This window comes from Anas platyrhynchos, chromosome 10 (assembly GCF_047663525.1).
Source record: "Anas platyrhynchos isolate ZD024472 breed Pekin duck chromosome 10, IASCAAS_PekinDuck_T2T, whole genome shotgun sequence".
Classification (NCBI taxonomy): domain Eukaryota; kingdom Metazoa; phylum Chordata; class Aves; order Anseriformes; family Anatidae; genus Anas; species Anas platyrhynchos.
Window position 1 is genome coordinate 8,265,279 of NC_092596.1, and position 20,170 is coordinate 8,285,448.

A 20,170-nucleotide genomic window follows, 5' to 3' on the forward strand; every position below is an offset into this window, starting at 1 on the left:
GCAAGTTTAAGAGGAAATCCAACCCCCTCATACCGATGCATGAGTCTGATTCCAGCACCTAACACTACTCCAGCCACTTAACATTCCTGAGGTAGATGAAAGGCTACCAAGCTTTATTGCCCTTTTTTTTTTTTTTAAACATGGAGACTCAAGTGCAAGGCAGGGAGCTTAGGCACCAGCTGCTGCTGCAGTAAACCAGTCCAGCACAGTATGGTAAATTCTTCCAGAAAAGATGGGTTCTTCCTGGCTAAGACTGAGAGAGGAAAGATATCCATCATTAGGGATTTTGCCTAACACAGGGGTTTTATCTCATGTTGCTGACAATTGCCTTAAAACATGTTTTCACACAAATTTTTATTTAGCTTCCAAGTGACAGCACCGCTGCCCGTATCATCACTTCTTTTTATATTCCCTCCACCCCCACAAGTGCCCTGAGCAAGCAGGCATCCTGTCCTGTATCTCTCAGCATTCCTCTGTCCCAGGCACTCACAGATGCTCTAAGTTAAAACCAGGCAGAAGCAGATTCTTTCCATCATCAGAAAGAAACCCGCTGTCAAGTCATGACAGGCTCTAACACCTGCATCAAAGCTAAGTCAGAATCCTCCCAAAGCTGAGAAATTACACACAGACTTCATGGGAACATCAGGCAGCCTTTCACAAAACTAAGGAAACCTGCTTTCTGTACAGTAATTTTATTTAAATCAGGTTAACTTTGTTTTTACACTAATATCTCAGTGCATCCTTTAAAAGAAAAGGAAGTCTTCATTAAAAAGTGTTTGTACATAAGACAACAAATCATAGAAATTAACACAGTAACATCAACAATCCCTAAAACATGCACAATTGTACATTGAGCTGGGGGGAGGCTGTACGGATACTAAGGAGGGGAAGAAGGGCTCTCTTCCACATCCACTTCCAGGTAAGAGGAAGTCTTTCTCTGCTTTACAGTGGTGTAAAACAAAATAGAAACCAAGGCCAGCGACCACAGTACTGATCAGAACCACTGGCACTTTCTGGATATCCAAGATCTGATTGCCATCAGTAAAATTAGCCAAAACCATGCAAGTTTACAGGAAGACTTTTTACCTGGCACCTGCTGGAAAGCTCCAAGGTCAATGTACCATACACCAAGCAAAGCATGTGAAGGAGCAGCCATTTAACATCACTGTCCTGCCTGTGGCAAGCCCGTGTTGCAGGGCTCAGGGAACCCATGGCACCAAGTGTCAGAGTTTAGTCACCAAATTGAGCCTCCCTTTCCCACAGCTGCACAGCTTCCACCCACCCTTACAAGTCACTTCCCTGTGCCAAAGCAGTGCAGCTTCCTCATTTACACCACTTGATGCTTTTGTGAGATTTCAGGTGTTCCCATTTCTTCTCTTGAAAATAATCCTTTAAGATATGAGATGGAAGCCCCACGCTCCTCGCACCCCAGGCAACAACAGCTTCTCTTCCAGTCAGCCAGGACTCCCAGCCACCACACTGCCCCGCCTGCTTGTTGCACAGCCCCCGTCCTGGGGCTGTCTGGGGCTTGTGGCCTGGTAATTCAGATATCCAGATGGGACAAAAACAGTGATCACAGCTTCCAACGCTAGGCAGAGCAGTCCCTATACTCTTGATAGCAGCACATTACCAGGGTACCTGATCCTACATTTGGTTATTAGCCTTGGAGATTTGGGTATATATATATATATATTATTTTTTTGCACACAGGAATACCTGTTACTACATCCTCTGAGAGAGCTTTTCTGCTTCAGACCATAGAGAAAGTAACCATCCATTCAACTCCAGCCTTCCGTTCCTTCTCTGTCTTCAGTTTTTAGCACAAACCTTCTGAGTAGAAGCACAAGCAGCTAATACCTGACACCTTAAGCCAGATTGATAGTCTGGCCTTGACTGGCCCCCCAACTTCACCTTAACAAGTGAGAATGTTAATATTCATTTTAGTCCAACCTCAAAAGAACAAGAGAAATAATAGGTGACAAAGCATATGCATTATTGCAACCTTAACTATATGGAACGCTCTCCAACTGTATTGATTTAGCCACAAATTAAAGGGGGAGTAAGAAATGTTGATGAAGAGGAGGCCATTTCAAAGCGCCAAGGTGACCTAACACCCTCTCCTACCAACTGCAGAAAGACCACCAGGAAAAAGGGAGATTTCATACAGAAGCAGCACCTACATCTTACAGTGCATAAAGCCCAGCCCTAAAGCCATTTTCTTCCTACCTATATTGCACTTGCAATCGCGACATGCTGGAACACTGCAAGAGGCCAGATGTGCAGGGAGGGGCACCTGGATCTCCACCATTTGTGGGAAATGGAAACGCACACATCCATCTCGTGTCTCTCCCGTTAGTTTGGCTCAGCCCACCCTGAACTACCCTCCAGTGCCATCCTTGTGGGTAGGACGGTTGCTAAACCGTGATTCTCCACTTGCACGCTCACGTGGAAGTGCAAAGCTGCAGGGGCACATGGGCAAGGATGCATGTGCCCTCCAGAGTTGGCTGTACTGCCTACCCAGCTGAGAAGGCTTTAGATGGGACAGAAAAACAAAACAAAAATCCCTTCAAGTAATTTAAAACAGCCCAGTCTTGAGGTTACAGCTGCACAGAAGCAGCGACCAGCTGGGCCTGTTTGGGGTGGTAAGGCAAAGAAGTCTGAAGTCCTGGAGGGATGAAGAATGAGAAGGTGTCAGTAGTGAAAGATTAAGAGTTATTCTGTAGGTTGCTTCTTCACACTCCTGTGATTCTCATCTCCAACTGACCAGCACCAACTGCTCCCGGTTACTTCTGCACACAGGTTGGCTATGCAAGCTTACCACAGGCAGCTGATACAATGATATAGATGATAACCTGGGGAAAGAAAACAGTAAAGTTCAGCAGAGAATCAAATCTCTGTCCTTCAGCCAACTACTGACTTGGCCTGGCAATCAAAACAAGTTTGGAAACCCCATGTTATGAAGACCCTGAAATAACTTGTCAGATGCCCTACAGAATTTTGCACCGAGACCTCCTCCTCCACATCCACGCAGTAACACAGGATGAGAAATGTCCTCCAGCAAAGGGTTCAGTGCTGACAAAGTACTTCACGTATCTAACCTGAAGTTACACTTCAGCATCATTAGCACCATTTGCATTTATTACAGGCTGGAGGTACACCGTCCCGAGTTAATTAACTAAATACCAACAGAAATAAGGCCTAAAAAGCTATGAGCTTAATGTCTTAGGTTCTTACAAGCTAGACAAAGTTGTCTAGAAAGCTTTTCCTGTTGCCTCAGAAAAGAAAAGCTGCCTGGCACAATGCTCTTCTCTCCATACCTCCCATACAACCACCGTAACATTTGTTTTAGAGCTAAGACCACTCCGAGCATGCATGCAACAGCTACATGCTGGTGGCATTTTCCAGTAGTTAAACCTGACTTAAGAGCTCTGTACTTACAATTGATACAATGATGATGATAATGGTGAGCTTGAGGTTCTTCATGCACATGGCTCTAGCAAGGTTCCTGCTGGTAGTTTTGAAAGTGACCGACTGCAAGAGAAAGTAAAGCAGCTATTTCATTCCTGAACCTACTGTAAAGAAAGCTGCATCCCAGGCAGCTAGATGAAGATGCATGCACCCACACCATCCTGCCTCCCTAACAACCCAGAGCACTACAGTTATCTCCTCCAGTCATTTAATTCCTGCAGTTACAATACTGCAAAGCCAAACAGGCATCAAGAGAAAAATTCTCTCCCATAGTACTTTAGGGGTAACATCAAAAAACAAACAAAAAAGCATAACAGTAAGTCCAGAACCAGCTTGACTTTGTGCCCTCCCACACTCAGCTTGGGAGAATTAAGCACACAGAACATCACCAGGTCTGTAGGCTGTCCACAAGGACTAGTTTACCTTGAATTACCGCTGGTTGGATTCTCATTCCACCTGAAAACTTTGGAGAACTGAAGTGCTCCAAAATGTTTAAGGACTTCATGATATTTCCTACACTCAACAGCCTATCTACTCAGGCTGGTCAACAAGCCCTTTAATGCTAGAGCTTTCCTCCAGTATGCTTGTCCTGCTCCGAGTCTGCCCAATATCCCACAGCTCTCCTGTTCAAGACAGGCAGTGGTTGCTAGATGACCTTGAACACCCACCAGGCTGCGTTAGCGTAACGTTTTTCACATGCATGCAAGATGCTTGCACAGAGAAAGGCTGCAGAACCTGTGCTGAGCTGGCTCAGCAGCACACTCTGCTGGTTATTTTCAAGTTTTCCCCACAAAGCACCCCTCAGCGTTTTCAGATAAGGTGACACCGAGCAGAACTGCATCCCTAACTGTAATTTTAATTTAAAGCTGATTTCCAGGCTCAGCCCCCACCTCAACTTTGGGAACACTTCTCTTCCCCAGCTGTGAAGTTTTTAGGTGTTTCTAGGATTGCTGGATACAGACGCTTCCTGTCACTATCTGAGAAAGCAGTGAGGTTTAAACACCCAGTGCTGGAGGACAGTATTCCCAACTGGGTAATCACGAGCTTCTCTTGTTTCTCTCTTAAAGCATTACTCTTTTTTTGCCAGCTCTGAAACATTTACATCTCCTCAGACCCCATACAGGACCCACTGGACTCTCCTGGACCCTGCAGAGGAAGATGCTGAGTCAGGTCTAGGGATTCCTAGGGAAAAGGCAGAAAAGTTTCCAGAGCCCAGGCCATTTTACTGGATAGCATGTGCTTTATAATTGCATTAAATTTGCTTCCTCAGTCATTTCTCACTTACTTTACTCCTTCATTCTGTTAAGGAGCTGGAAGGCTGGTATGCAGTGGGTAGAAGGTATAAGGAGGGTGGAAATGAGACAGGACTGGTTTCTGACACAGGGAGTCTTTGTATCTTGATGCTTCGGTGTCTGTTTAAAAGCAGCTCTAGTTGCTGCTCTTCAATGAGCACAACGGATGCAGGGCCCCAATTTCCCCATTTCTAAAGCTCTTCCCCAGCCTTACCGAATCCACGAGGTTCTCGGTTTTATCAATCAGCAACTCCAGCTTCTCTCCTCTTTGTGCCACGAGGTCTGAAGAAAGAAAGAAAAATTGGTAGGTAGAAGCTTTTTGCACTGGGATTCTGATACCCAAAGCTCAAGTGCAAGCCAGGAGCTCTTGGCAGTGGTGTCTGAGACAAGAAGTGGTCCTCAACACTTCCAGATTGCCAGGCAATGATGCTTAAGGAACAGTCTCACATCTCACATGCTTTGGGACTAAGCCCACTCAATTTGGGTCAGTCCCAGATCTACTCCTCTATTTTTAAGTGGTCAGAGTTGTCCAAATCCAGTCCAAAGTCTTAACGGGACAAAATGCTGAGAACATTTTCCTCAAAGCAGCTGCAGGAAGGCCACAGTGACAAAGAGACCAAGTCCAGAGCACGCTGCACCCCATTGCAAGCTCTGCAGTGCCATCAAGCAGTGCTCCTTGCCCCCATGAGCCACCCTGTACCAAATCCAACACAATTAACAGCTCATAAACTCCGAGCTTCCTCAGCCCCTTCTTCCCCAGTTTATTCTGTCAGGAGAGGACAGCCCACCACCAGCTCTGCTCGCAGCAACTCTCCCTGCAGGGGAGGCACAAGAAGAAGCCGGGTACCTATGTTTCGAACCATGATTCCTTTCAGTTCATCAACTTGGGCTTGCGTCTCCGCCACCTGGTCAGTGCCCTTGCTCTCCGAGTGGTATTTCTGTAACAAACAAATAGTCAATGACAGCAAGCATCGCACACACAGCACTTCAAACAAAAAGGGAAGACAGCAGACAAGTGCCTGCAACTCCCAGAGTGCCCAAAAAGTAACAGTCTCTTCTGAAGGTTTAATCAGTTTGCAGCGAGGGAAGTTAGGACACTGTTCCCACTCCCACACACCATTTTGTTGCCTTTGTAATACTTCAGAACTTGTCATGACCTTCTATAATCCTCTGTGAAACATATCAGGAGAGCCCTGTAACTTCACACGCAAGGCAGAACGCGTCTCTCTGTAGGTGAGCATCAAGCAGGAGCTCTGACAAAGAAGAAGAGGGGGCCTGTAAACTGCAAATACCACACAGTGTTTGGGATGGCCGGTATGAGCTGCCCAACTGCTCCTCCTGTAAAGATGTAAGCAGGTCACCAGTGAACCTTTGGTGGGTCGCTAGGGGGAAGAAGCACCAGCCAACATCCCCAGCGTAAAAGGAGTCTCACGATGTTTGCAGAAGCAGAAGAGGGGAGTTGAGGTGAAGTCAGTATCAGATAACTACGTTCTGCTATTCCTGGATTGACTTTAAGTCTGCTGTCCTCGCAGGTCCTCTGCAGTCAAGTAACACTGGCTACAGCTCCACTGCCCTGCTCCCTAAGTCTCCTTCACCCAGGGAAACGGGTCTCTCTCACAAAATTCATGGATAAACCTTCAGCTTGCTCTACACTTGCAGCCACTGCACTCCTATCTGAAGGCCTTCACAAAGCACCTCTTAATAAGAGACCACTCTTGCTGACAGCAGAGACCAGGACATCATGTCTGCTGTACTTCATGACAACCCGTGTGGCCTCTTAAACCCCAGTTTTCTCCCCAATAAGCGCTCAATTTGCATCCATTTCTGACCACATGGGAAGAAGCAACAGTTTCTAACGGTGTCCATATGCTCATGCCATAATCAACAGCGATAGCACTTGAGTAGTAGCATGATCTCTGAACTGCCACATGGTCTCTTCCTCCACACTCAGCATCCTCAAGTTACTTCTGTAACCACCTCGATACAGCCCTGCTCCTGCACTACGAGGCCTTTGATCGTTAGGGGCTCTAAGCTTAGCGAGTTTTAGAGCCACCTGAGGGAACAGCTCTCTGTTACTGCTTAACCTTTATCAGTCGATGCCTGGAATTCATCAATATGCAAAACCTGAGGAAAGCAGCTCTACTCCGTGCTTTAGAGAGATGGAAAGGCTGGGATTTTTAGAAGAGTAATACCACCATGGCTCTTCTGATAAGGCAATTCATTAGGCTTACTGCAGCCCAGAATCACATTTCGACAAGTCATCACTTCGGGGAGTTTCAGTTTCACACATCAAGGCTTGGTGGAAAGGGAAAAACGAACTTCCTATCTATGATAGGACTGAATCTAATTTATTATGCACAACTCCTTGGGCTCTTCTGAAGCCACACTGGCTTTGTTATTCACTGCTTTCTGTCTGCTGCGTAAGCCAAAGAATAGTTTGTGCAATAAACTACGTGCAGTTTTACATGCTCTGAATCACCTCTGCTCGTCATTGAAGGTACCAACACAAACGACTCTTTTCACAGACTCCAGTACAAGCTTCAGGAAGTAACAGTGTGAGTGCAAATCCTTCCTTCAGGGTCCCCCATGTCAAAACCCCCAGCTACACCCTGCATCCCAAAATGCAACTATTCCTGCTGGAGGGCGTTATTAAGTTTGGTTTTTGCACTTACTCAAGCTATGCTCCCAGACCAGCAGCAAAGGACTTTTCCTTTTGCACCTGGAATATCATGAAATTTGGCATTTTTAGCAAATCAACAGGAAAAAAACAAAACAAGCTTTGAGGACAGCAGCAGCAACACTAACATGCTCACCAGTCACAGCAAAGCAAACGAGGATCCTCCTACACCTTGTGTACAGCGCCAGCTGTAGCTGCCCCAGATACAACCTGTGTACTGGCTCTGAAAGCCAATATTCCAAGGACATCCTCCTTTTAATTTCAGACAGGTCTCCAAAAAATAGTATTGCTCAACTTACGAAATTGTCTGTAGTCAATTACGAACTCTTAGAAGTGTGACTTGAACTTTAAACAAGATTAAAAACACTTTTCTTGCAGGCCATGTAGCCTGAGGCGTTGTGCACTAATAACATTATTGATCATGAGTCACAGGGCAGTTATTTATTCCGTCTCTATTCCTATCTGACTTCATTCCTCTAATTTGACATTACATCGAGCAACCACGACCAAGCCTGTACATTTCCACAGGACTCTTTTCTTTGCAGGTGCTTGAACTTTACCACTGCAAACCAAACAGCAGGGATAAGCAGGAACCACAACATTGCCACTACCAGAAACCTTGTATTTTAAGAGCATCCTTTCTCTTTCCTAGAGCAACTGCTTTCTGCCTTTCCTCTCCTTTCCAGCACAAAAAACCCCACTGAAGTAGGGCAGGATGTTGTCTGCAGACTCAGGTTACCCATAAAGTCAGTACTGTCTTTGAAATGCAGCTCATCTCATTCTACAGAAGCTGAAGGAAAATGCAAACACTGTGCTATGCACTTAAATACTTCAGAAGCTGTACCCATACACTGCTGTGAATAAAACACAAATCAATACTGGTATTTGAAACCTCATCTGGCAGCTGTGGGCTTTGCCACACCTCACATCAGCAGCAAGCAAAGCGCTTCTCTGAAAGTGGGAATGTAGCTCCAGGGCTGTACCAGGATCTTGTGGCAAGTGAAATAAGCACGCAATTCCTCTGCACTCCCAGTTGGAGAGGGACTCCAGACCAGATCAACCTGTCCCTTCAGGATTCCCAAATCAGGCACAGGGTAGCTAGAATAAACTCTTCTGAAACCTGACAATTTCTTAAGAACTGGGCAAGAAGATGCACTATACTGCTGGCAGCTCCCTTTCAGACAGTGGCTTTCCTCACTGCATCTGCACTGCAGCGATGCCCTGAGATTTCAAATCTGAGATTTCAAACATTATCTTTAAGATCTAAAGTGCACCTATACGGTGCAAACAGTGAATGCATCACTAAAAAAAAAAAAAGGGGGGGATTGGGGATAATAATCACTGAAGCAGTAAAGCAACTCAGCTGTAGGGAGAACACAGGGAAAACAGCCAATTCCCCTGGCTTTACAGTCTCAATGTGGCACTTCGGTTACAAGTGAACAAATACAGGAAGACCTTCTGGGGAGAAGTTTAACTTGTCAGAGCAATACCCCCTGTAGCAACAGATCTCACCAGCTGTGCAGCTAAGACACTTGAGAACTCGCTGTTCATTGCATAGGGAAGGGCTGTCTGTGCTCTTGAGCCATACGTGGTCTGAAATCTCTTCTTGATTTCATTCAGGAAGTTGAAGGCTCTGGAACGTTCGAAGTCCTAAAAGGGAAAGAGCAGACCACAGCCAGTCAGTTAGATAATGAAGCGTATGGGGCATGAAGCCAAAGACACCACAGTTATCAGTTCCTAGCAGGCACGCCATGCACGACACTGCAGGATCTGACTGGTTATCCTGGGGTTTTAATAGCAGCCAAATCCCAGGCACCTTCCTGGACATCAGCTGGAAGCAGATATTATTTAAATATATGTAGTTCTTATTCTGTGCCTGGTATCTTTTTCTAATGAGGGAGAAGTTTTTGGTTTTTAATGGTCATTGTACTCCAGTTCTAGAAATGCTAAAGCAATCTTTACATCTAGATTCTACGCACTGGGGCTGCTGAGAGAGAAACCAAGAAAAACAAGAACTTAACTTCAGGCTAACTATTCAGTGCATTTGAGTTTCAGGCTAAGCCATCAGAGCTGCGTTTTCATTCCTATCAGTTAAAAGCTCCAGTGGAAAAAAGGCATCTCAAATTAGCACCCATTATTGATTTTTCTTTGACAGAAAAAGCTAAATCTTGTGAAAAGCCTGTATATGCAATAGCTGTACCCAAAATACTTACATCATCCGTGATGCAGAGGTATATGATCCTGTCTTGGCAGATGTAGTGAAACAGATAACTGCAAAGAGGAAAAAAAACAAAGAAGTCATCTGAAGCTGCCACAAGACTAATCTTCTGGAAGATGCCAGCGTCTGTAGGGCCTTCAAGGGCTGTAAAACGGAAAATTCCAGTTACAGTACAGGAAAAGGCACAGATGCCAACATACCCCAGCCAGCTTTGTTCAGATCCTAAGCATCTCCATTCCTATAGGCTCCACTGCGAGACCACTTACACGTTAAGGGATCCCTGACATCGTGCACTTGTCAGCATCCTGTGCTTTGCAGTAACTGGGGGGCATTCAGCTGCCAAACAAGTTCACTTCCATGTTCTTCCAGCTACTTACTTGTGAAAAACAAAACCTCGATGGGATACTCAGCAGTAAGATTCCTGTCTAACCCTCTTCAGGGTATCCAAGCATCCACGCATAGTTAGCTTGAGAGATTAGTTGATTGGAGTGACAGGCCAGTTAAATACTTTAACGAACCTCATTACAACAGTGCCTTGCTGCTTTAGCCGTGTTTGTATGACCACCTTGCACTGCCTCAAGTTTTTATTGCAAAGACTACAAAACAAAAGCAGCCACAGAAGAAAAACAATTTGACAGAGCAGTGATCAGGGCAAACTGGCTTGAAGCACGTGGCTGCGTTAATGCCTTGGGAGGTGTGGTGCAACCAGACGTTAGGTAAATGCAAAACAAACAACCCATGGTTGAAAGCAGGATCTTCTTCTTCAAGTAAAACCAGGCTGTTGTTTCGAGGCACATGACAAAAAGAAAAAAACAAGCAAAGTTCATACACAACAAAATGCAAACCAGAACTGCTCAGAGCAGCTCACTGGCTGCCAACTCACTGGCTTTAGCTGTTGTTTTCCTGACACTGTCCCTTCACCACCCGCTGCAGAACCCTTTCACAAAGCCTTTACAATACAGGGGAGTTAATGCTGCAAAAAAACTGCTGCAGAGCAGTTACATTGTACAGCTTTAAGGATGCAGCTCTGTAGCTTTAAAACCCAGGGTTTATATTATATGAATAACTGGACACTGAAATAAGCCTCGGGAGCATGCTGTAGGAATAGTTTGCTGTCCTTAAGCTGACTTCTCAAAAAAAAATCCCTCCATACCTACAGGTATTGCCCCTCTGTTCTGAAGGGAGAGGTAAAGCTCACCTGGCACTGCCTTACGGACTCCCCAGTGACTTGTAGAAGGATCTTAACAGCAGAGACAGAACACCACCCAGAACTCCTGATGCTAGAAGGCTGATTTTCCTTGGAGATTACATGAAAGACCCAGAAGTTCTTCTAAAAACCAACAACCAATGGCAACAACCCTCATGAAATGGAATATAAGCCTATTTTTTTCCTGTTGCAAAAGAAGAAGATTCTCCTGTTGCAAAACAATCACCCAGGACAGGCAATGGTACAATTCTCTAGCCTATTGGCTGGGGCCCTGACAAGGCAGATCTCTGAAGACAGGAAGAATAACAACTCCTTGAGCACACTCAGCTTCATTAAAGCTGTGACGATCTGTCCAGGTATTGTGATCATGCAAAAAAAAGAAAAAAAAGAAAAAAAAGAAAGAGTGCCTATTCTGCACCTCTACAAACCCAAATCCTTGCTTTTTGACAACAGGAAGAAAGTGCCAGCTCCAAAGCATGCACGTGGAAGATATCAGTGAATGCTGTGCCCAAAGACATGGCTAGGCACTCTTCCTTCCCCTCTGCCAGCGGGGAGGCAGGGTTGGCAGATTCTGACCTAGGAGGGCGTTCTTCCAGAGCACAGGAAAAGTGACGGTGTAGAAGGCCTGTCAGAAGAGACTGAACATCAGCAGAGGAGACACCCAGAGCTGCAGACAGGCCCCAGCTGATTTTTAGCAGCACAATGCAAAGCAGAACAACCACACTGCGAGCTGCTCTGATCTTCTGCAACAGTTGTTGGAGCCTCATTAAGGAGGCCTTCAGTAGTGAGCACAAAGATTATACACTTCACAGCACGCTTTGCAAGTGTAGATGCATCAGTTAACTGCCTCTCAGTGCTGCCAGCACAGAGAATCAACCTCTACACCACAATTCCAGCTTTCAGCTCTAAGAACACACCGTGGCACTCCTAAAGCTCAGTTTTGTAGTTGGCTGAGCAGCGCTCAAGGCGAAGGTAACACAAAAGGAAATGACCATTCCCTGAAAATTACAGTAGAAAATGATTCAGCATCCAAAGTACTTTAGACCACAGAACAGGCAGCCTCCTCAGAAAGCTCCTCCACGGGGACTCTTAGTGGTCCCAAGGCAGAGAAAGGCAAAGGAAGACTGCCTAAATTCTTATCTTTTGAATCCTCAGGCAGCCAAAACAGCTTTAAGAAAACAGCTTGGACAATACTGAGAATCCAACCACAATGCTAACTCAAAAGACAGCTGACACAGCATCCAGTGCTGCTGGATCTGTTTTCTCCGCCCTTTTCTTTAGTGTGCCCATCAGCACATTAACTTATTTACTTCTCACATGCAATAAATCAGCAGAGTGCCAGGAGGGTTTAAACCTAACGTGTTCCATCAACACCAGCCAAGGACTGTTCAGAGATCTGTACAAGCCCGAGTTGAACGCCTGTCCCAGACACTGGGCTTGTGGTAGCTCAGGTTGCCTTTTGGAGAAACAACCTGTGGGACTTACCTTAAAGCAACCAGGATGCACAACTGCTCTGAGGTGAGTGATGGTTTTGCCTAAAGCACTGGAAAAGCCAGCAGACACAACAAGCCAAATACACACCCACAGCTGAGCACCCTCCCGTTCACTGTGGAAGCCGTGTAAGGACAGGAAACTTCATTTCATGCCAGCTGCCCTGGGACTCATTTCTTAAGCTAAGCTCAAGTCCTGGTTACTCTGCAAACCCAGAGGAAAGACTAACATAACGCATCCAGACACACTGCTGAGAACTCAGTTTCGCTGCCTCCATGTATTGCTATCCTCCCGCACGTCAGCCAGGCTCTCCAACACCCAGAAGAGAAACACGACTCACTTCCCGTGTGAATAGGTCAGCTTGTTGTTTTCCGAAGGTATCTTTGCCAGGATCTGCTCTGTCACCTCCAGGAAGTTTCCTCCACACCAGGCATGCTTGGCAAGGATGGTTGTGCCCCTCGCCACAACAGCGAACAGGATAGCCATGACTTCACGTTATCTGGAAATAAGAACAGGAGAATTTGGTTTGTTATTTGGCAGACAACACACTGCAGCCTTCACAACATCCTCCCAGCCCTCAGCATGACGGGAGGGAGCGCGGTCAGTGCTCCAATGGGGTGTGTTAGCAGGAAACCTCTCTCATTCTCCCTTTTACATTCTGTTCACAACACCACCAACACTACCACGACCTCTAGAAGAGCGTTTATGAAACCACATCAGACCACAGCTGTGACTGATGCCTGGTTCAGTACCTCCATCAGCCTCTTTTCTGCTTCGGAAAGACTTTAGACCTTACCAAAATAAAGCAATAAATCAATGCAGTCTCATTTCTCCACTTCGCACTTGACTCTACCTGCCTTGTACTGCGCCATCTCTGTGTTCCGGGATGTCTGCACGCCTGCTGCAGCACAACACGAAAGCTTGGAGACTTCTCCAGAAATAAGTACAACAGGTTCAGCTTCAGGATCCAAAGACCACGGGTAGAAAAACCAACCACAAGCAAGACCATGAAGTTAAGAGACAACCAAGCAGTGCACCAGGGCTCATGGTTCTGCTTTCTGTCAGCCAGAGCCGTAGGGATTCAGGCTCGGCCAGCAGCAGGTAACCTCCTGCGGGTGTGAGAGCTCGAGATCAGATGGGAAAAGCATAAAGGTGTGGATTAATCCAGAGGAGACACCCCATGGTTAATCCCCAATCTGTAACCAGCTGGGAGCACCAAGAAACTCAGGGCCAGCACCGCCTACGGGAGCAGAAGGCAGAGAATTAGTTTGAGAAGAGACCACAGCAAGCCAAGGGGGAACCGGAGCAGCAGAAGCCCTCAGAGCACGCAGCTCCAGCACAGCACGCTCTAGAAAAACTGCCAGAGCTCGGTGTCAGCAGGGGGGGGAGGGAGGACACCCAGAAAGCCCCGCGCCGTGCAGACAGAAGCTGCTCTCTGCTGCTCCTGCCTGGTACCACAAAAGCACACCAATAACTGCGGGGGGAAGGAAGCGCTGGGCTGCAGCCCCCCCTCAGGCAGAGCTGCTGCTTTCACTTCCCCTGCCTTACACCTGGCACCTCTCAGCCCCACGCATCTCCACCAGGGATTCGGGGGAGCCCCTCGTGCTGCTTTGCATGGCCGGCCTCTCACTTTCCCCGCCTCAGAGCAAGGCCTATTTTCGGAGCACAGGCAGCACGCTGCGTTTATCTGCTGTTCTTCACCAGATGACAGCTCCCCTTGCCCTCCCTGTGCCGCACGTTGCTTGTTTCCCCGCTCCATCCTCATCTGGGCACAGCTCAGGGACTTTAACAACTGCACTGACACCCAGCTGGAGCACACACTGTTAGGGAGGAGGATGAGGAGCACCCACATCAGCAGTCCCCTCTCACTGCTGAAGAATCAGAGGTGTTCCCCTGCCTGCTCCCTCTCCCCTCCAGGCTGGAACTCCAGCACGGTTAAAAGTGGCAGCAGAGAGAGGTAAAAAACAGCCAGGTTTGGGTTTCCTCCCCCAGCCCAGGACTTGCAGGCTCACAGCTGCCCTCTAGCAGAGAGTCTGTCTGTCAGCAACACAGCGAGCGAGCCCCACCGCTTCGCATCCCGGATCTAGGAGGATCTCTGCAGGCAGGCACAGCCAGTGCTTATTAAGGCCAATCAATGTCAGCGCCCACCTGGAGATCACTGCGGGCACAGAATATACAAACGGAGAAGAAAACTGTGACTGCTCGCCGTTTCTAACACAAAACTGAGAAGTTCAAGGACAGGTCCCACAGAAGGAAGCGGCTGTTCCCACAGCGCATCCTCCGGAGCTCATTCCCACACCACACTGAGGAGCAGAACAGTTCCCACGGGCTCAGAAAGCGACTGACAGGCTTAGGGAGGAAAAGAATCGCCATCAAACCAAATGTATCCGAGCAGCCACTCACTGGAGCCTAAGAGCTTACCTCAAGCACTCACGTCAAAGCCCCGTTTGAGGCAGGGACCCTCCCAGTGTTCACATTTCAGCGCTGCCCCCACCCCACTGCTCCAGGTGCTTTACAGCAGCTTCAAAACCCGCTTCCAAAGCGCCCCGTCCTTCCTCACATCGCTCCCCCGAGCTCAGCGGGCAGGCAGCACATCATATGACGAGCAGAGCACCCAGCCATTTGCCAGCCTCTCACACGCCTGACCACAGCATTTCCTCCCTGCCTGCCATATCACAGCTCACCCAGAGGGCTTTAGGGCCGCCTGTGCACAGAGAGCTGCCCCCAGAGGGGCTGCCCCCAGCCTGGAGCTCCCCAAAATCCTGCCCCAGGTGGGCCAAGCTGGCGCATCCATCACTTTAAGCCAGCCTTGACCTGCTGCATCAGCCACACGCTGCCTGTGTGACAGCAGGCACAGCAGTGGCAGGTCCCAAAACATTTTGCTGCCTCAGGGAGCCTCCCTCAACCCCCCCAGGGCCCCCCTCAGCCCCTCAGGCCGCACCACCACAGGCCTGCAACGCGGGGCCGGAGCCACCCACCTGCAGACGGGGCCCACGGGGGCTGGAGCTGCCTGGGGGCGTCCTGCAGGAGCCGCTGCCTCCACCTGAAGGAGCCGGGGCGAAAACAACAAAAAAAATCACCACAGAGCTGAGCGGGCAGGCAGCGATTAAACCCTTGGGTAACTGCGGTTATCACCACAGAGGCACGAGCAGCCCCTCACGGCCGCGCAGCCGCTCCAGGCCCCTCCAGCGCCGTGAGGCAGCGCCTACCAGGCAGAGAACATATGAATTTTCCTCAAAAAAATCAAAAATAACCCCCCTCGGGGTACAGGAGCCCCCCCCGCGCCCCCCTCCCCTCACGGCCCCTCACGGCCCCGCCGCTCACCGCCCGCCCGGCTCCTCCGCCCCGCCACGACGCGCTTCCGGTCTGCGGCGCGGTGCCCGCTGGGAGTTGTAGTCCCGCGGGTGGCGGCGCCCCCGTTAGGCCCTCCTGCCGCGCGGGGCACGCTGGGAGTTGTAGTCCCACCGTGTAGTCCTGGATGGCTCTCCCTAGCCCAGCGCGGGGCACGCTGGGAGTTGTAGTCCGGCGGCGCAACATGGCGGAGGAGGGCGAGAGGAAGGCGGCGCTGGAGATGGTGAGGGGCGGCGCGGCGGGGGCTCCCCGGCACCCCCCCCACACCCCAACTGGGCTTCACCTCCTTTTTTACCTCGTTTGCGGCAGGTGCAGGCGGATGGGACGGACGGGAGCTGCGTCACCTTCGTGCTGCACGACGAGGACCACACGCTGGGCAACTCCCTGCGGTACATGGTGATGAAGAAGTGAGTGGGGGGGTGGGGGGCGATGGGGGGGTTTGGGGGGCTCTGGGGGTGGCTCTGCCTTGTTTATGGCCCCCAGCTCGCTGGCCCTTGGGTAACGGCTGCCTCTCTCTGCTCCTCCGTGGTTAGCTGTGGGAGAAGTTTAACGTCTGATATGGCAAAGGTTAAAAGTTAAAACTCCTCTGGCCGTGGTGCGAGGCTGGTGCCTGGGCGCCTTTTTCCTTTGCAAAGCTGCAGCGAGGTGGAGAACACGAATAAAGTCACACAGGCTGCTCCCCGTCAGCGTACCCCTGCTGTGAGACCCTGGTTCTGTCAACCCCAGCAGGTCTGGCTGGCCCGAGCCTCTGGCTTCCCCGAGCTGTGCCGTGGGCAGGCCTGGCCCTCACTGCTCTCTTCTCTCTCCTCCTGCAGCCCCGACGTGCAGTTCTGTGGCTACTGCATCACCCACCCCTCGGAAAGCAAGATCAACTTCCGCATCCAGACCAGAGGTACGGACACTGGGTTCTCTTTATGTCTGGGGTTCTTCTGGGGGAAATTCCCCCTGCTTGGGTCAGGTTTCGGCCCTGGGTTGTTCTAACAAAGAGCAGCACTTTCCTCTCGTTTCTCTGCCAGCCATCTGCAACTGCTGTGCCCTGTTGCTCAGCTGGGGAGGCCGCCCTGAGCTTTATACTGCAGCTCGTGTTTCCCAGCTGCGGAGCTGAGCAGCATCCTGCCTGAGGAACCTGTGGCCCAGGTGTCTGGGTTGGCTGGCAGCAGGCCCTGAATGGCAGCAAAAGGATGAAACAGATCTGCTGCTCCCTGTCGGGGCTGATCATCTGTAAATCAGCGTGGGGTTTGGAAACAGAGCTGACATACCTGGCTGCTGCAGGATAGCTCCTTCCTCCCTCTCCCTGCCAGCTATGGGATGAGGCTCTCTTGAAAAACTTCCCCTGTCTGAGCTATCCCACTGGCTTGCCTGCCAAAGAGGACTTTATCCCCTGGTAGTAGGTAGCACTGACAGCTCTGAGCCTCTGGCACTCGCTCATTGCTCCCAGCACCCCAACCCAGCAGCTTTGCCTGCTGCCTGGAGGGGTGTTGTTGTTTCATTCCTTCCCCATGGGGCTGTTCCCTTGAGCATCGGATCCGTAGAAGCCAGTTCCTGGAAGCAAAGCAGTCAGTCTGCGCTTGCTGACTCTTTAATTTCTTAAAAATTAATTCCTGCTCAGTCTAGCCTTGCCAAAACAACCTCTTCCTCATGGGACTGACCGCAGGGTAAGTGTCTGCTGCTCCTGCACGGCGCAGACCACCTCTCTGAGGTCAGGTTTCAGGCTGCTGGGCTGGGCTGTGAGGCAGGAGGGTGCGGGCACGTTTCTGGGTGCTGTGTGAGAGCCTCTCCCCATCACAGGGACTCGGTGAGAGCTGCGCTGCCTTGCAGTGATGAGGGAGAGGTCCTCAGCCACCCCCCCTTTCACTACTGCATTTTCTTTCCTCCAGGGTCTCTCCCTGCTGTCGAGCCGTTCCGGAAGGGGCTGACTGACCTGATGGGAGTTTGCCAGCACGTGCTCAACACCTTTGAGGTGAGATTGTTGCCTGAAGAGCTGGGGAGCGTTTTCTGTCTCTTGGTCTCAGAGGGGAAAGGAGGGGGCTGAGAACTATGTTGTAGGCACTTTTGACACACAAAAAAATGTATTTTTTTCAGACATTTTCTGCCTGACCTTGGTTGGACTGTGGGTTTCCAAGTCTGTGGGCTGTGCACCTCTGAGCGCTTCCTCTGCTGTGTGTGTTTTAGCACCAGAGAGGCTGAGAGGTGGAGCTGCAGCTGCTGCGTCCTCCCAGCGTGCTGGATTGTCCCCTCCAAGGAAAGGGGCAGCCTCAGGGTCTCCAGCAGGATGATGCCAGCGCCTGCACAGCTTCTCTGTAGGGTGCGCTCCTGCAGCTGGGCACAGGGGCAGGGCTCAGTTGCTTCTGAAAGCACCTGGACCATTTTGTCAGGGCATTTTGGGTCCTGCAGCCTTCCCAGGGGCTGGGCAGAGAAGTCACAGCACAGAGTGGGGCAGGGGCAGAGATGTGTGAGTTGCTCAGATGCGTGCTGTTAACCTTTATCCTTTGTTCTTGTTTGCAGAAAAGCATGAAGGAATACAGAGCCCAGAAGGAGGAAGAGATGCAGTAGCAATCGGGGCTGGCAGTCCCCGTGGATGTGTGTAATGTCTGTGTGTCCAATTCCCTGTGTCAAGAGGTGCTTTTTTTTATGACTACTTTGCTGCAAATACGTATTTTCTCTAATAATAAAGTATATAAAGTTTGATGTGTGGAGTTGTTGTTGTGTGAATGGTACCTAGAAGGCAGCTCTTTCACTTTTTATGTCTTCCCCTCTCTAAATGTTGCTGGTTTCTGCTGGGGATGGTCAGGTGGCAGAACTAGGCTGCCCCAATGTCCCCGGGAGCAGAGTGCTGTGCACAGCCAGGCTTTGAGAGAGGCAGCACCCTCTCCTGATCGAAATCTTCCTCTTACTGGCCCTGGGACTCCTGACTCCAACAGGTCAGAATTAGAAGAGTTGGGTCAGTCGGAAGGGACCCAAAAGGTAGGGTCCAACTGCCCGACCACCTCAGGGCTGAACAGCAGTTAAAGTGTATTGAGGAGGGCATTATCCAAGTTCTTCTTGAACACTGACAGCTGTAGGCCATCAAACACCTCACCAAGCAGCCTGTTCTGGTGTTTGGCCACCTTCACAGTGAAAAAATTTTTCCTAATGCCCACTCCGAGCCTCCCCTGGGGCAGCTTTGTGCTGTTCCCTTGTGCTCTATCACTGCTGACCAGGGGGAAGAGACCGGCACCTCCTGCTCCATTTCCCCTCCTCGGTAATTTGCAGAGAGACACGAGGTCACCTCTCAGCCTCCTTTTCTCCAGATGAGACATCCCAGGCATCCTCAGCCTCTCCTCATGGGACCTGCCTGCCTTAATGACTTTATTGCCCTCCTCTGGAGGCGTTCCAGTAACACAGCCAGTCTTTATTTGTTAACAGATCACTATAAAATGGTTCCTCTGCTCATTTGGGGGTGAGATAATTAAAAAAAACACAACACTTTCTCCTCTTTAAACCTCTGAGGAATGCAGGCAGCTGCAAGCCGAGACTGCTCCTCGTGAGCAGGTCTGAAGAGCGCAGTGCTGGAGCCCTGGCCTCATTCGGATCCACTGGCAGCCGGCCGAGGGGGGAGAGCCTTTCATCCAGCCTAATGTGGCATGAAATAAGAGGAGCTTTTCTGCTCCGTGCTGGGGTGCAGGCCTGTGAACCTTCCCACTGTGCCCTGCCCAGGGGGACACCTCTGTCTCTCCCGCGGAGGTCTGCCGCTACCAAAGGAACCTGCTGGCACCCAATTAAGTATTTAGCAGACTTTGCAGACCCCCTGCTGCTTAATAAGAAACACCCGGAGCCTCTCCTTTTCAAACGCCAGCATGTTTTATTAACACGCAGAGGAGGTAAAATGTCAGGTTTTCTCCAGAAAACTGTTCTCTCAAATACAAACTGACAGACCTGCTTTCTGCCGGGCTGGTGGTGGGGTTGTGTTGGCAGGCGTTGGGTCCTGAGGCCAGCTGAACCCTGCACTTGGTAATAAGGCTCCTTCACCTCCCTGCTTGGTGATGGGTTCACCTTGCCCCTACCAAAAAGCCCCCACACCTCCAGCAGGTGGCTGTGGTGGCCCTGCTGCTTTTGGCTCATCCTCCTGGCCTGGCGGGGTCGGGGAGGAGGTTTGGATAAACCAGATCCACCTGTGACCTCTCAGCCCAGGTGTCACGGAGGACAACCCTTAAAAAAGGTCTCGAAGGCCAGGAGCTGGCAGCAGGGAGCTCTTCCATGAGCAGATAAAATGAGGCTGCACATGCACCCCTTTTCTGACGTTCATTGCTTTCTTTTTGAGCTGAAATGCGCTGATCCTGGGCTTATTGTACCCTAACAGAGACCCCTGAGGGCTGGGAAGGTGCCGTGTGAATGCCAACACAACATAAAAGCTCTAAAAGGACATTGTTTCCAGCTGATAACTCCCTTCTCTTCCCTCCCCTCACAAATTTTGTGATGTTGGTTGT

General features: G+C 49.8%; 2 protein-coding genes across 4 annotated transcripts; one reads left to right on the forward strand and one right to left on the reverse strand.

Annotated features, from left to right (window-relative positions):
* Window positions 1-676: 676 nt before the first annotated feature.
* Window positions 677-15,784, reverse strand: VAMP7 (vesicle associated membrane protein 7). 3 transcript variants are annotated; one of them, XM_038184088.2, is made up of 9 exons: window positions 15,678-15,768; window positions 15,332-15,396; window positions 12,694-12,852; window positions 9,651-9,708; window positions 8,950-9,087; window positions 5,608-5,698; window positions 4,975-5,042; window positions 3,439-3,531; window positions 677-2,852 (listed from the first exon to the last, which is right to left on the reverse strand). In XM_038184088.2, the coding sequence occupies exons 3-9, from the start codon at window positions 12,837-12,839 to the stop codon at window positions 2,805-2,807; spliced, it is 642 nt and encodes a 213-aa protein (XP_038040016.1). In that variant the 5' UTR covers window positions 12,840-12,852; window positions 15,332-15,396; window positions 15,678-15,768; the 3' UTR covers window positions 677-2,804. The 3 variants fall into 3 exon arrangements, with proteins under 3 accessions (XP_038040016.1, XP_027312169.1, XP_005012011.2); XM_027456368.3 differs by lacking the exon at window positions 15,332-15,396 and having other exon boundaries at window positions 15,678-15,784; XM_005011954.6 differs by lacking the exons at window positions 15,332-15,396; window positions 15,678-15,768 and adding an exon at window positions 14,775-14,905.
* On the forward strand, window positions 15,776-18,392 carry LOC101794354 (DNA-directed RNA polymerases I and III subunit RPAC2). Its single transcript, XM_038184089.2, has 5 exons — window positions 15,776-15,927; window positions 16,014-16,111; window positions 16,520-16,596; window positions 17,582-17,664; window positions 18,210-18,392. The coding sequence occupies exons 1-5, from the start codon at window positions 15,832-15,834 to the stop codon at window positions 18,255-18,257; spliced, it is 402 nt and encodes a 133-aa protein (XP_038040017.1). The 5' UTR covers window positions 15,776-15,831; the 3' UTR covers window positions 18,258-18,392.
* The last annotated feature ends 1,778 nt before the right edge of the window (window positions 18,393-20,170 follow it).

Coding starts and splice junctions, on each gene's coding strand:
- VAMP7 (XM_027456368.3), bottom strand. CDS start 12,839: ATGGCTATCCTGTTCGCTGTTGTGGCGAGGGGCACAACCATCCTTGCC. Junction 9,709..12,693: donor CTGACCTATTCACACGGGAA/GTGAGTCGTGTT, acceptor TCCTCTTTGCAG/TTATCTGTTTCACTACATCT. Junction 5,043..5,607: donor AATCATGGTTCGAAACATAG/GTACCCGGCTTC, acceptor TTCTTTCTTCAG/ACCTCGTGGCACAAAGAGGA.
- LOC101794354 (XM_038184089.2), top strand. CDS start 15,832: ATGGCTCTCCCTAGCCCAGCGCGGGGCACGCTGGGAGTTGTAGTCCGG. Junction 16,112..16,519: donor CGGTACATGGTGATGAAGAA/GTGAGTGGGGGG, acceptor CTCCTCCTGCAG/CCCCGACGTGCAGTTCTGTG. Junction 16,597..17,581: donor CTTCCGCATCCAGACCAGAG/GTACGGACACTG, acceptor TCTTTCCTCCAG/GGTCTCTCCCTGCTGTCGAG.